Below are 17,706 nucleotides of genomic sequence, written 5' to 3'. Positions count from 1 at the left end.
TTAGATGGCGCAGCCCAAAAATGGTTTTCAGTACTACCTCTAGAAATAAAATCAAATTGGAAAAGATTTACACAAGAATTTTCAAAAATGTTTGACTCCGAAAGAAACAAACAACAACAAAGAGTTTTATGTAATGAAATTCGCAGATTACCAAACGAAACCATCAAGCAAATAGCAGTACGAATCGAAACACTAGTTCGAAAAGCATACTCACTAAACACACATGACTATAAAAACACAAAGATGACAGAAATCTTAATGATGACCTTAACACCACAATTAAGGAAAATAGCAATAAAAAAGAGAGCATCACATCCTTCTTCAATTCGAGAACCCGATTTAGATTTTAGAAAACTAGTAGACAAACTAGAACAAGCAGAAATCACGATGAAACTAGAAGAAACGGAAAATCTGAAATTACAATACGTTAACAAAATTGAAACGACTCCCACTAATATTAATAATATACAAGAATCAGACACAGATCTCGTTGAAAAAATCACTGAAATACTTAATATTTACGAAAAGAACCCGAACTTTAAAGGCAAACCATCTTTCAAAAAATGGTGTAATTATTGCCGACGATACGGACATAGTATTTCCGAATGTAGACAAAAACAGCAAGATAGTCAAAATAAACCTCAAAAATACAAAGAACCAAATAAATCATTTTATCAATACATGAAAAAAGATCAAAATCTACCAAACAAAAATGTATACAGCAACAACAGTTCAGGAAAGCCACTTCCGAACAATACAAGTTATACAAGAAATCAATCCCCATATAACTCAAGTTATAGAGGAAGATCACCAGAACGAAGAAACACGTATAGTTCATCACAAAATCACTACAATAGACCGAATAGTAGAAATAACTACTCCAGATCAAATTCAAATACACAACGATTTGTTTCTAGATCTAATTCCCAATCAAGAAATAACTACTATCCAAACAATCAATCACGAAATTCATCATATAATAGGAATAGAAACTACTCCTATAATCGAAATAGAAGTTATTCAAACAACCGAAACCAGAATTACCCGAATAATCGATCAAGGAATAACTCATATAATAGATCGAACTATAACAGACCAAACAATAATTACCAAAACAGATCGCGAAATAATTCACAAAATCGACACCCAAGTTATAATAATCGTTATAGAAATTATTCCCAATCACCACACCGGAATAATAATCACTACAATAACTCTAATAATCGTCATAGAAGCAGTACACCTAAACATCAAAGACAAATCAATCAAGTACAATCTAATCCAGAAACAACATCAGACCCCCCAGGTATTGATGACACAGTAACTGATACGTTACAACTCAATCAAATAAACTGTACTTCATCAGATTCAGAAAGTGATACTGAAAACACTCTTGCTATCAATATGATAAAAGTCGAAAATGACTATGAATCCGTCATATATGAACAACCCTTTCCATCACACATATATGAAAATCAAACAGAATTTCTTCAAAATTATTACACTACACCCATTAATTCCACACCAACAACGCAAGAAATAAATGCAAAAAATACTACAGAACAACCCAATCAAAATGTCAAAACAAAATGCTTAAATACAAACCACATTTATCAAAATATACAAAAAGAACAAACCAAAGAAAAAATTTGGACAATACCATTTCTCTTAGAAAGCCCAAGAAATAAAGAATTTCAACCACCAGACCTTGAAATAGATTTTTTAATTGATTCAGGAGCAGAATCAAACATAATAAACATTCCCACATGGAATGAAATAAAAACTTTACATCCAAAGCTAACACCTCTTGAAACCTCCAGTAAGCTAGCGACAGCACAAGGATCAACATTGATAAACTACGGAAAAATCCAATTATTTCTCCTCCCTACCAGAACAATGGAGCAAAGCAAAATTTTAAATAAGCCATTTAAACAAATATTCCATATCACTGATATTAAATATAATATCATTGGAATACCATTTATTTCGAAGTATATACCAACAATTAACATACTAAATAGTAAAATATTAATCAAAGATAAATATACAAAAACAAAAGAAACATCATTAACATTTTTTCAAAGATTGAATAAACAACCACCATTCTTTTCAAAATTCTATCCGATATTTAACCAACAAAGAAAACACCTGAAACCACTATCAGGAAACATATATAATTTTTCAATAAAACAAGTTCACCAATATGATAAGGAACAAAACAAACAAAAATTTTATATGTCAGATTTTGAATTCAAACCTATTCATAAATTTTTCAAAATCACAATCTCTTCAATAAAATATTTGAAAAATTCGAATTCAGATATTATTTCCTTACATGTTTATAACAACACACCTTACCAAGTAACATTACCTTTAGGACTTTTAGGATATTGTGAAACTAACGCCACAATATCACCAATACACGAAAAAGCCTATCGCGTAAATAATATACTCCAATTACTAGATATTTGCCAATCTACAATTCTTAATGAAGAATTATCTATAAATAATATAATAAGTAACGAAAACAGAAATACGGATTATTTCACAAAAACTCCATATTTCAAACCTACATTCAACATAAGTAACTACACAGAGGACCAACAGAAATTTTTAACAATGTTTAATTTCCAACATTCACAAATAACACAAGACGAATTCGAAAAGTTAGCCAAACAGCTAATTAAATATTCATCAGTCTATGCAACATCAAAATTCGATGTTGGCAAAATCAGTTCATCACTACATCTCCCATTAAAACCAGACGCAGTTTTCAAAAAACAGAGAGCAAGTAAAGTACCAATTCACTTACATGATAAAGTAAACAGATTACTCGATATTTTAGAACAGTACAATATTATATCACCAGTTAATAAAGAAGAACAACCAAAAGGCAACACATTTATCAACCCCGTTATCATTCTAGCTAAAGGAGAATCATTAAAAATCGTTCTCGATGCTAGATACCTCAATTCACTTATAGATGAATCGAAATGCAATTGGCCCATTGAACCAATACAAGTTATTCTAACAAAAATAAACGGCAAATACTTCACAACCGCCGATATGAATAGTGCATACAATCAAATGCCACTAGATGAACAATCACGACGTTTAACACAATTTGTTATCGGAAACCAACAATATGAATTTAACCGCTTATTCTATGGAATATCCATAGGACCAGCAGCATTTTCAGCCTTTATGAGCAAAATTTTTAGACCACTAATACTCAAGAAAAACGCAATCACCTATCTAGACGATGTTTTTATGCAATCACAAACAAAAGACGAAATGTTCAAAGTTTTAGAAACATATCACCAAATACTTCAGAACGAAAATCTGAAGGCCGCCCCCGATAAATCACACTTCTTTTTGACAAAAGTTAAATTCTTAGGACATAACATAGAAAGAAAAACAATCACTCCACTGAAATCACGCATTGACGCTATTCAAAAACTTCAACCACCAACAAATAAAAAGAAAATCCAAGAGTTCCTTGGAATGTTAAACTTTTTAAGTAAATATGTTTATAAAATGCAATTATATCTACGACCATTTTATAACATCCTTAGACAACAAAACAACTTTGAATGGAATACAGAACATCAAGCACGATTCGAAGAAATAAAGAAACTTTTAACTGAACAAATTTCAAACACAATTCCAGACCCTGATCAACCATTTTATGCAATGTGCGATGCTTCGAACTTTGGCATCGGCGCAGCATTATTACAATCACATAATGGTACAAATAAAATGAACCTGATATCAGCAAATTCTCGATTATTCACTCAAGCAGAGCTACGACTCTCAACCCTAATGAGAGAATGTACAGCCATAATCTATACACTTACAGAATATGAATTTCTGATACTTGGATCAAAACATCCAACAGTTTTATTCACAGACCACAAACCAATCATTTTTCTTTTCACACAAAAATCTAACCCAAACCACCGAGTTTACAGATTTCAATTAATTCTAATGAAGTTTCCAAACTTACATATAGTTTGGACTGCAGGAAAAAATCTTGCATTACCAGACACCTTAAGTCGAAATACACCACCTGAATTACTTACACGAAAAACAACAGTTGAAATACCCAAAAATATAAAATTCTACCTTGCAGAAAACGAAACATCACCCCGATTGGAATGCAAATATGCAGTAAAAACTGATATTGAACAATCACAAATAAATAATTTACCACATTTCCCACTTTATTTAGATTGTCAAAATAATCATTATGAAGTTGACCTACTTGGAACATCAACTTTTAAACCAATTCCATATTCTCAATGGATAAAACAAAACACCCAACAAAAACGAACAAAACAACACCTACCTAAGAAAAACCATTTTCCACTAATTGAAAAAGAAGATTTAACTGATAAAATAAATTTATCAGGACCACAAACAAATGATTCAAAATACACAATAAATCAAGTTTTTGACCTTCACGACCCACTTGATACAATACCCTTATCTAAATTAGAAATCGAAAACATTTTTCTCCCCCCAACAGAAACAATTACAATTTCAACAATGAAACAATATCAAAACCTTGACCCAGTAATTCGACAACTGAAATCATGGCACAAATATAAAACTAAACCTATCAAAGCAGATTCAACCATTCTAGGAAACAAAACACTCCTCCGATACTTTCGCAAATTTAACAACACAACAATTAACGAAAATACAGACCTTTTAGAGTATAATCTGAATGAATCTACAGTTCCCTGTCTCCCTATAAGTATGATTCTTATAGCTTTTAATATTTCACATACACAAAATATTAAAGGACACTCTGGATCAGAGAAAACATATTCAAATTTTATACAAAATTTTTACTTCCCAAATGCACCAATTTGGATAAAAGTACTATGCAATGATTGTATAGTATGTCAACTAAATAAACCTTACCCAAATCAAAAACAAATAGCACAAAAACAAGATTTTAAAGGACAAAGTCTGTACTTTAATCACCGTATCTCATTTGATACTAAAGGACCAATTTCACCCTCATCAGAAGGAAACTCCTACATTATGGTAATTGTTGACGCATTCACACACTATGTAGCACTTAACCCAGTACCACATTGTAATGCTTATTACGCATATACAACACTTTATGAACACTGGATAGCAAAATTTGGACTACCAGAAATTTTAGTCACAGACAATGGTACAGAATTCATAAATAATGAAATAATAACACTATGTCATTTATACAACATTAAACACAAACCACGTACATCTCATGCACCTTGGACAAACGGCTTAGTCGAAGGTATGAACCGTTCATTACAAGAATATCTTAGATGTATCATCAACGGAAATGATACAAAATATACCGAATGGTCAGCAGATGTAAAATTATTTCCCTTAGCATACAATTCACAAATTACGACAACTTTAGGAATGTCACCATACGAAATGGTTTTTAACCAAAAGCCACGCAAACCAATAATGTTTACAGCAAATTCCCATAAAAACGCACAAGGTTATTGTCAACCAACTAAAGACTCAATTTGTTATAACCTACCTTTACATACACACGATGAAGATCATTTTCATCACCCACAAATTCTTAAATTAGCCTCCGGTACACACACCGAATGGATTTTAAATAGAGATAAGAAACACAATGAAATTTACCAAAAAATAACGAAAAAGTTATTACAAAGACAAAACATAAATGAACAAATCAATTCACGTTTTACACCAGCTTCCGATTTAAAAATTGGAACATTTGTTTTAATACCTAATTTTAATACTCAAAAAGGAATTTCTAAAAAATTACAACCCCTCCGAAAAGGACCCTACCAAATAATTGCAAAACCCACTGATGTCACATATAAAATTATCGACTCAAACAAAAAAGAAATCGTTCAACATCGAAACAACCTATTACCTTATTACCCAAAAGAATACGCACTCCGCGAATTAACTCAATTATATTCTTTCACAGGATTAAAAATCATTCAAAACGAACCACATCTGAAAAACACAGAACAAAATGATAACCCCACCGAAAATCAAAACACAAAACCAACCGCCACCAAAAACAATACACAAAACCATAAAGAATCTCCAAAACTAAGAAAAAATAGAAAAATGACAGAACAAATAATACCCCAAGAAGAAATAGACAAAACAGAACATAGAAAAACAACAAGACTCCGAAATCAACCACGTAAAAACTACAAAATGTTCATCCCCCAATCTAAAATATTAAAGAAAGTAGAATTTAAAAAGTAATTTTAAGATTTTATACTTCACAATCTTGAAACCTCCGTAACATTTTTCATTTCAATTTTTCAAAATAACATGCTCACAAGTACGCAATAATTCTAGTTCAAAATAGACCAATAGGATTCATCCAATCCGCCACTTTCTCTAACTCAAACTAAGATCAATTAGACGAATAATCTAGAACTCCAGGCACATCTCTAACTATAACTTTACAACCTCCAGGTCAAAAACAAGCAAACCACTCCAACTTGACAGCTAAAATAAATATCACCATAATACCGTACCCCTCCCTTATCTAATAACCCAAAGATCAACAATATTTCCCCAACTCAGACCACGAATACCCCCAAAACAAATTTGATAACTTAGCCTAAAGTCACAAAATGAAGATTTTAATTAGCCTAAAGTATAAAAATCTCACCATACCCCGGATCATTTGACAAACAAAAATAAAGAAAAAGACGACCTCCCAGTCACCATGAAAATTGCCCCCAACAATTTTTTACGAAACTCAACCCACTTGTCAAAAAACTAATAAATAATTCGACCACACTAGAAAATCGCCTCAAACAGCAAAAAATATTCGACCAAGAGATCATTTCTTAAATGCTTTTCTCTCAAACAGTCGCTCAAATACTTATCAATTTTAAACATTTTTTTTCAATACTCCAAGCCTTTATAATATTTCTTTTTGATATCATTGAATCTTTTCTAATAATCATAATAATTTTTTGTAACATTTTTTTAATTTTCTACACAATAATTGAACTATTCCTCCAACTTTCCAAAACCCTTGAATATATCCACAGGTACGATTTTAACAACTTATCTAAATGATACGAACAATTTTCAGTAGAACTGATATTTTTTTATTGTTTGTAATCTTCATAACATTTTTATCATCCCTCATTTTGACCATATGTAAATGTATAAAGAAAGCAATCATCACATTTGCCCTAGCAACAATTTTTCTAATTCTTTTTTTAGAAGAATATTATAATAAACATAAACCTTCTCACTAAAGTAACAATTCAAAAATCCATCAAAAATTGCTACCCAACAGTCACAGAATCAGTCTTCACCGACATCATCCCAAGATAATCCAACACCACCTCCAACTACTCAAAATAATCAAACATCTACACGAATTTCTTTTCAAGACAATCCATACACTTTTGAAGAACGGCACGCTCGTTTATCTGAACCACTAGAACCAGTTCAACGACAAGCATCCCTAAGTGAACCAACATATAATCTTTACCCAACACTACCACAAGAACTAAGTAGAATACGAAACCTTAGTCAAAACCAAAACACAACAGAAATAAATAGACAAATTATACATCCTCGACGAAATAGAAATTTTCAAACTCCCCGAGTTCATTTTGATATACCTCAATCCCCAACACAAACCACTCCAGAAAACACCACTGGTATCACACCAGAAACTCCTACACTTTTTTCACAACGAAGCACTTCAAGTCTACCTTCAGACTACTTAGGTTCAACACCAACATCTGAACAGATACGTGAAAATCCCTTTAACCCCCCAAACCTAACATCACGACTACCATATTGGACTACACATTCATTCACACAAGGTGAACCAAATTTAGTCAATGACCCCATAGATATTTCTACGGATACAACAACATCCTCATCACTACCAGAAACATTATCACTACCATCAACACCATCAACAAGTCAATTTTCACCACTACCCTTTAACTTAAATTTTCCAAATAATCTCGACGCCAGATATCGAGAACAATCATCAATAAATATTCCTTTAAGATTAGATTGGAATACATTCACAGCACCTCCACCATTATTTGGACAACATCAAGAAAGTAACCGCCTTCATAACTGGGCACTTAATAGATTACAATATCGTCAAGATATTCACAACGATATCCGTGATCACAATATTCAAATACTCCAACAAAACAGTTTACAATTAAAGTTTGAAATCACAGTTAAATTAAACAATATTACACAACATCCCTACCCATTAAATCCACCTAACATAACAGCTCAATCACTACCACCACCGTTTATAACTACTGAAGTAATATATAAATACGACAGATACACCAAAAACACAATTGGTTACATTACATTTTATAACCCATACTCAGGATTATCATACACATGTATATTCTAAAATTATTAAATTTTCTCCAACTCCTTTTTCTAGTAACCTCAAATCAACACATAAACCCTTCCCCTCGTACAGGACCACAAGATTTATTAGTAACACATTACGATTGCGAAGAGAATGAACAAAAAACACTACATAAATATGCAATCAATCAAGTATCACAATGTGAAACAGAACCACAAGCTATAGAAACCACAGATATAATAGCAACACTCTATTCAAAAGCCCGAGCAACAACAGTTACAGGTTATAAATTCACAGCAACATTTTCCGAAAAGAAAGTACATTGTTCACAAGTCTCGAACGGAAACAAAAATCGACTTGACCATGAATCATTCTATCAAAGTAATATAGAACGTCTTTTACATCTCAATCCCGACGATTGTAAAAATGAATTACTTAGACTAAACATCACACAAAATAAAAACTCCCAAAGAAAATTAGTTAATTTTCAAGTTTTTTCAGACTCTGTACATCAATCACAACTTGAAAGACACCAAGGACATATAAAACTAGACGAAAAATACCCGTATAACGGCGCACACGGACGATTAACCTATGACCTACATGACAAACAATGGATACCACACATTGGTATAAATAACCCATCAAACTGCAAAGCAGACACGAAAAATAAAGGATACCAAGAAATAATGTTTTTCGATTGGAAAATACAACTCGAAAAAATACAACTCACACGAGATTTATCTGATAATACAATGATCTATCAAGGAATCCGACTACCTTGTAAAAATGATCAAGGATATTGCGACCCTACAACAAGAACACAAGCAACAATTGTTTGGTTCCCCGAAGATACATGTACAACATTTCAAGTAGCAAAAATACACGCTCGTATGATAAAATTTCACGAAAAATATTTCATACAATCAATTCCTTATGAACAAGTCCATCCATCACGCAAACTAAGTTCCGATTTTAGAAACATAGACAATATAGAAAATAAATTGACACGTTTTCAAATATATCAAGAAACAGAACTTGCATGTAAATACAGGAATCCACTTCACAGAACACAATACTCTGAAATATTAGTTGAATACGAAAAAGGATTCGACATGACCACTGGAAAAGTAAAAATCGACCCATATGCCACAGGTCATCCTCTAAACGAAGGAACCTCCTATATACCAGTTAATTTTGAAAAAAGCAACGGACAACCTGGTGGACATCTAAAACCTTATGACACCAGAAGCACACGCTTACAAGAATTATCACTAATGAATACTACATATTTTGGTAATATCCACTATGATATTCATTTGGATATGAAACTAGACTATACAATTAGCCGCATTTTTCAAGAAATGTCACTCTCCGAATTAGAAACACTACATCAACTATGCGAATTAGAACGAACACAAATATTACAATCACTTGCACTAGCAGTATTAAAAATACCCTACGCAGGATACTTATTATCAGGAAATAGATCAAATTTTTTAGACTATGAAGGAAACATCTTATGGTTTTATACTTGTACTAAAAAAGTATCACCACTATACGTTTTTGAAGATAAACGATGTTATAAAAGAATCCCTATCTTTTATAAGAATAAAGTACATTTCGTGGATACACTTTCACGAAGAACCTATTTCTGGGATACCGCAGTCCCATGTGGATCAGAAAATAGCCACAATGTAGTACAACTAAACCCTGATGAAAATAAATATTATCTTCTCACTCCATACCCCACATTAATGCAATCACTCAAAAAATTTTCACCAGAAAGCATTCGCGCTATCGCTCGAAACCCAAATATAGACTTACAATCAATAGGAATCTATTCAAAATCAGATATTCAACATCACATTAGAACACAACAATTCCAAGAATTATTAACACAAATGGACACTATACAAAGACAATCAATAGACCAAAATTTACGCAAACTTGCAGAAACCGCAGGATTTGCCGATATCTACACGCAAGACTATAGCGGATATTTTAAAGACATTAAAGATTATATATATCTAAACGGCGAAAAATACCGTCCCCAAGATATATCACCAATCAACATTTTTAGCTTTGTTACACTCAAAAATGAGATCCTAGATTTTCTAGGATGGCCCTACTACATCTTAGAAAAATTGACTATTTTATACGCAATGTTTAACTTTATTGGATTTCTTTTCTCACTCTTAAAAGGAATCTACAATACATGTGCTATACACACACAAGTAAACAGACAAGCAAGCGTAGCACGCATACTCTTTGCAGGATTTTTTGGAATTTTTTCCACATCTATAAACAAAATTCTTTTAGACGCACAAATAAAAGAATATAACACAAAAATAACAACACGACAAAATACATACGACGAAGAACATAACAATGTCGACACACAGCCAACGGCACCACAACTACCACCCCTACCAAATAACCATCCACTATCCCTAGTCCCACGAAATTTTCGAAATTTAGCAATCACACATAATCCAAATTTTAGACTCACCACATCACAAAGTCCCGTACAACATATAATGACACATCAATCACACGATGATAATACTTATGAACAAATTATTGAACAACCCCATACCACCGCTTTTCAATCTCAAAATAATAATTTTTTTAGCCCACGATGAGCCGCCAACTTGGATCACTCCATCGATCAAATTCCCATCCAACCAACCTTACCTCTTCAATCCCAATAATACCACTTTTTGCTTTTCCGCCACCCGATTTTCCACCTAGCAATGTAACATCAGGCATGAATTCCGACACTAACTCACATATTTCAGTTTTATACTCCATCTCACAGCTAAATAACCCGAATATTGAAACCCCCGATGAATTTGCCGACTCAGAACCATCTCCATCCAATAATTTCCATAACCCTTCTCATTTTTCTCAACCTCCTTTTCAACCCATATTGTCAAATAACCCTGACCCAATCACTCCCACACCCTCTTATGCTTCCCAAGTTACCCCAACCTACTCCTCATACCATTCTGACCAATCATCTCCAGATACCCCCCGAATCTCCCCAGAGCTAGACAATTTTATTACCCTCCAACAACAACCCTACCACCTTAACACTCCGACCATAAACCAAATCTCCTCCACTCCAAATTCATCCAATCCCCCTACACCCTCTTCAAATTATACTGAATCATTAACACCATCATCCACATCCACTATATCTTCACTCAACACTAATAGAGCTTACCGCACTTTTAAAAGAAAATTCCCCAACCATCCTTTCCCAGCAAAACCAGGAACAGCCCGTGAATACATCAACCACCCCCAGCATACTAACACTAGAGAATTTTTAGCTATCACTTTACCCTCATTTCCACAATACACCTTAAACACCCCTCATGACGCTAACGAAACACGCAACTTTGTAGATGAATACATTTTAATGCCCACTCTCTCTTGGACCTCATATTATCATTTCACTAACCCTCTTTGCTTACCTTTAACCAACACTTCCATCGATATAGACCGAAACAAAGACATGTTATATCGACTAACTACACCACTCACCGCTAGACAGTTTACTTACGTAGGATATAAAAAATCACTAAAAATACACACTGCACCTAGAGCTAATGAATATACACTAGAATACTACGATCACAACATCATCAGAGCTAACCAAGATCAATTCTTAGACGAAGACCGCTTCGCTAACCCACAAATCACCGAGAAATTTTTCATCAAGACACCATATGTATTTACACTAAACATCTTCGACCGAAAGTTTGATCACATTATTTCAGAAGCACTAACAAGCACACAAGCATACGAAAGTTTTAAAGAACGCTTCCAAATCTTTTCACTAACCTTTCATTTCCTTGCACCACACGAAAGAGATCTACACTGTTCACACGATATTATGTTGCGAACTAAACAAACACATACATACAGTTACTATCGTTTCATCCAAAATCACTTTGACCTCCACACACCCTCTAGACAATCACACCATCGTTTCCAATTCATCAATTCAAAATACACTTCACCGTATTTCCTAAATTTCACATATTGTATTAAAGACACTAACCTCCATGGTATTCTCCGTAATTATGACCCCATAACCCAAATGTACATTTTCTGCCCCATCACCAAGACCTTCAACGCTGAAGAATCCCGACCCCTCCTTATCCCGCACGAGTTTGTACAGCCTATAGAAATCCCCATTTTAGAATTCATCCACAACACTAAATTTAACCACAAATTATATAACTTAATCCAAAACACACCTTATGAGTTTGCAGTTGGCACTGAAGAACTAACCACTATTAAGGCACTTCAATTGCTTTGGCCACTGCTTCAAACTAAAAATATCATACGCATCTTAGCTAAACTACTAACAACTTCAGAACTAATTCACGACATCTTCCCCCACGGTTTTTTCCCCGACGACTAACAGGTAAGTATGAATTAAATGAGTATTACTAACTAATTAAAATATTAAAAAACTCACCATTCTTTATTCATGTTTTCTTTAGATTTTTAGCCTTCATCTTCGATCATCTGAAAAATTCACAAAAGAAAAATAAAAAATAGGAAACTTCTTCAAAACTGTTTAAGACTCTATTAAACCTTTGCACCAACAATTAAATACATATAATACCAATGCAGTAAATTAATTTATAAAATTTTCCCCCAAAAGCAGTAAATCTAATTATGATGAAAATTTGTATCTTAAAATTCCCCCATAACTAGCAGTAAATTTCCAAATTCTATGCAGTAAATTAATAAAATGCAATTGCAGTACTAACCTTTTGATATTTTCATTCATTCGCACAGAAATTCTATCCACACTCGCACAGCTCGCCCACGAAGAATTGTTTAAAATAATGAATTTCAGTTTCAAGTTTTCACACTCAACAACTCTAACATATAATAACATGTTTCAAACTTTCCTTTAACCCGGTTGGAAAGGAATCATATACTAAACAAAACTAACCAACGCAGCTTACTAAATACCACAAATCATAAAATAACAGCATGACTAAGAAAAGGAAACCAACGGTACCCAAACCGGATTAACCCAGTTTAAAACTGGATAATTTATTCTTTTGAAGACTATTACAAAGTCTTAGAAAGAAATAATAAAACACAAAAAAGTCGAAAGACAAACCCATACCACAAACAATTTGCTTTTTAGTAAAAGTACATAACCAACAAAACATAAGTAAAACCACAACAAACCCAACATAAAACGTTGTCACATAACAGGACCCCTCACAAAAACCGCATGAAATCATACTCCCACACCTGGCCTAACCCACCAGGAAAGGACGTCCTGAGCATGCTCTATAGCCGGCCTAACCCACCGCGCTACATCCACGCTTTGTGACCACACCTTTATTTTTAATAAGAGCTACTCAAGGGTGAGTAACTCTTCAAAATAACCGAACTAAAACAAAAAAGCTTTTGTGAAAACAACTAACTAAAATCATTATTAAAAAATACTAAACTAATAAAAGTTTTATAAAATGTAAAATCACATGATGCAATATATAGATCAGAATACAACACCAAGGACGAACATCAAAAGACAAGACGACCTCACTACACTCGAGAGAGAATAACCAACTACAATCGATATGCCGCTCATAATCACAACTCAAAGGATTTAGAGTACGACTTGACTTCGCAGAAAAGGACTTCATTGAACTAGACCAATGACCACCTCGATGTTCAAGTATACGTACAGATCCGAGTAACCAGGCATCCCCTCCACGCACAATCTCCACGCCATTCCCAAGCTAGATCAGACACTAAAGAAGTTCTCTCCGAAGAACAGAAAAACCTGACATAGCCAACCATTCTGAAACCAGAATTGATGCTGTTGCAAAGACTCAGTCGTTGTCACAAGAAGAACACAACGTCTTATGTCCCTAACTCCAGCTCCCTGGAACTTCCTTAACAAAAAGGAAACAAAAGAAATATGATGTTCGCCAAATACCAACGTCCATCATCCATCCTTGAATTACAGAAGAACTGTTCTAAAAAACACTGTAAAACCCGGATGGGTGGAACCTGATCTAAACTATATTTTATGATTGGATAAATTAAATGTTTTACCAATGTAAAGTATTTAATATTAACCAATCATGATCCATCTAACTAACAACCCACTTATTTGTAAGTGCTGAAGTTACTTGTAATTTCAGCACCAGAGAGATTTGAATTTAACTTAGAAATTAGTTGGACTCTCCCGAGCACTTCAGCAGCCGCAATAAACCAGTATACCCTAGATCTATTGAGCCTAGCAGAGACTAGTTAAACAACCTGAGACTAGATAGTATAAGAGTAAGATTAGGATCGGTATTAGACTAAGAAGTTGCACGAATCTATCCGGCCGAAAATAAGATAGCGTGACGAGCAGACGGTGTACCCTATCCGAAATTACTCTATGAGTTATACACCCCTGTCATAACTCAAAAAGTCCAGAGAATCATGACACAACTTATTCAATTCATTATCCAGTCTAAACTTACCTCAGCAAACTTGTGACCAAAAGCAGTCCACTCTTTCTCAATCAATGTAGCAAATCCCTCCATAGTCCTGTAGAATGGATCCAACATCAACATGGCCAGAGACACTATCTGAGCTGTTCTGTCCCACCCATCGGAACAGTGCACTAACACAGACTGCGACTCACATTCTATCTTTTCAGCCACGGCCACTCCTGCGAACAGGATCCTCTGGATGTATGCTAGCCAGCCAGTCTTTTCCAGTCGCTCGTGGAAGTCGTTATGTACTGGACAACTCAGCAGGTTCTTAAGCTTTTCAAAGGAACCCCTCACTACATGTATGTTGTCTATCTCAAAGAATTTGACATTTGTGAGGCGTCCCTCGGCTGTGTATCCTGTCTGATTCTTGCCTATTAAAAGCAACGACATAAAATTCTTATTCACTTCATTTGCTTTTGACGAACTTTTAGGGACTCGCAATTATAGATAGGGACTCGCAATTGCAGGCCCGTCGAGTAGCCCTATCTAAAAAATTTCGTACCTATCATTCCTGCTTCAGTGCCTCCCCCTCTGGCCATGTTAGCTATTGCGTTCTTTTTCGGTCTGGCGTCCGCGATGGTCAGCTGCTCGGCTAGACTGGAGTCCCGCAGTGCTTCAATGTAGCTCTGGTCTGCCGTGGATGAGTTCCAGTGTCCCACCCCAGTTCTCGGCTGGCTACTTCTGGCAATCACAGATCCCTTCGTAGGGTGGCACCAACTTAGCACCTGAATGCAGATATGCAATACGTAGAGAAGTTCAAGGAGCTAGTCAGCAAGAACGTGACTAGTGATTATATACTACGAACGACGGTGCGATAGTTACAAATCCCCGCTTAGTAAAAAGTATTACCAACAACCCATTCCAAAGATGAAACAAGGATAGCTGGTTGCGGGGCAAGTAGCACAGAATGTTCCGACTATAATCATCAAAGCTACAAATAAAAGTTCGTCAAATTAGTGTCGTTTCTTGTATTCACTCTTGTATTTTAAGTCAATTTAAGTCAAATTAATTTCTACTTTCAAAACTAGAAATCGTTCACATTTCTTCGCACAATTTCAACGTTTGTATTTGGAGAGGGGTATTTAGGTAGCTTTCGGTGAATGAATTTCAATTGAACTCAAAAAAGCATATATACATTAGTGCATTAAAATGTACACAGAGGCGCTGAGCTTCGCACCACTTGCGATACACAATAAAGCTCCAAAATCAAAAGATAATGTGTCTTAAACCAAAATCAAAATTATGAATCAATTTTGTTGAAGAAATCGTAGACTCAAAAACCAGAAAAAATTTTACATTTGTTAAAGAAGTCAATTACCTTCAAAACAAAAGAAAGATTTGGGCTTAACTCCATCCATTTCTTTCTTATAACCAATAGATGAAAACGATAAGAAAATATTTCGGTCAAAAAATTGAGACACGATAATTCCTAAATGTACTCAAAAACTGTTGATTAAATCTTGCAACCAAACAATCTGCATATCCAATAAGAACAATCGATTATAAAAGCTCTATCCGCTATAATAAAAAATCAAAATAAAAAAACGAAAAACAAAATTTCAACCACACGAAAAATTTCAAACAATTGCCGCAAAAAGAACTAGCAGAAAATCTGAAAAAAACTCGAAAACTTATGAAAATCAGGTAACCACTCAATTAGATCAAGAATTATCAGTTATGAAATTTATACGCAACGGTACAAGAGCTACATCACAACAAAAAAATGATGCAAAGATTTTCAAAAATTTCAGCCAGAGAGAACCACAAGCCTAACTCTCGTGCAGAACTTGCCACAACATTCCTTTGTAGACAAAAAAAGTTGAGTCAAATTTGTTTGAAATAATCTTGAAACTATCAGTTCTTTTGAAATTTTTTTTGACAAATTGAAACAATACGTTACACCATCAACTTGAATCGATTTCAAATCATATTGCTTGAGCCTAACACTCACCTAACTAATTAAAACTAAAATTAGTTTCATGTTCTTTTAGAACAAAAAAAAATCAGAAACCATACATCCAAAAAAAAACTGAAAATTTACTTGCAAAAAAAAAATCTGGCAGAAAAGTTCAGTTTTATTTCTAAGAGAAAATTTTGGCGCCTATAAAAAACAGAAAACCGTGAACTATAATCACCCTCAAAAATTAAGAAGAAAGTATCAAAATTACGGAATTAACTACCTTGCAAGTAAGCCGACAAAAAATGGGTCGAAATCAATAAAGCCGACAAAAAAATAAACTTACATCTAAGAAACTATGACCAAATTTCAGTCATCCTGTGCATAAAGTTGTTTATGGGAAAAAAGTGTAGTAACCAATTGTAAAACCCTTGCTTATCGCAAGAGTAACAGAGGCGACGCTGCGCTTCGCAAACAATTGCGAGAACACTGCCAAAAAGCAGCTCTATCAAGTGAAATGAGAAAAGGTAGCAATAAGCCTCGAATAAGCAAAAACTCGGCTACGTGTAGGATTCGAATCTGCGACATACTGCAATCACGCGATTTTGAGTCTCACGAAATATCCACTCAGCCACTCAAGCTTATCAACCGACAAACACGAATAGTCACGAATAATCAACTACATATGCTAATATTTAACTTGCCAATGCCATTCAGCAAAAGTGTCATCGAATACAAATAGACTCATTTTGCATGTAATAATTTGGAATATAACAAACTGAAGGCATCCAAATTTATTTTGCATGTAACAAATCGCAAAGCATGAACGATTTCAAAAAATTGCGATATATTGACTTGGAACATTTTAAAATCGAGTTTTCCTTATCGTT

General features: G+C 34.1%; 1 protein-coding gene across 1 annotated transcript in view; it reads right to left on the bottom strand.

Moving 5' to 3' along the window:
- Nucleotides 1–17,706, bottom strand: part of LOC134843716 (myotubularin-related protein 2-like) — a 28,954-nt gene that overhangs the window by 7,276 nt on the left and 3,972 nt on the right. The window contains exons 7-8 of the mRNA XM_063859963.1: nt 15,422–15,644; nt 14,905–15,290 (exon numbers count right to left, since the gene is read on the bottom strand). Of these exons, the coding sequence (XP_063716033.1) occupies nt 14,905–15,290; nt 15,422–15,644 (609 nt within the window). The remainder of the gene's footprint in view (nt 1–14,904; nt 15,291–15,421; nt 15,645–17,706) is intronic.

This window comes from Symsagittifera roscoffensis, chromosome 4 (assembly GCF_963678635.1).
Source record: "Symsagittifera roscoffensis chromosome 4, txSymRosc1.1, whole genome shotgun sequence".
Classification (NCBI taxonomy): Eukaryota; Metazoa; Xenacoelomorpha; order Acoela; family Convolutidae; genus Symsagittifera; species Symsagittifera roscoffensis.
The sequence above is the reverse complement of the archived record's forward strand: the minus strand, read 5'-3'. Positions and strand labels throughout refer to the sequence as shown.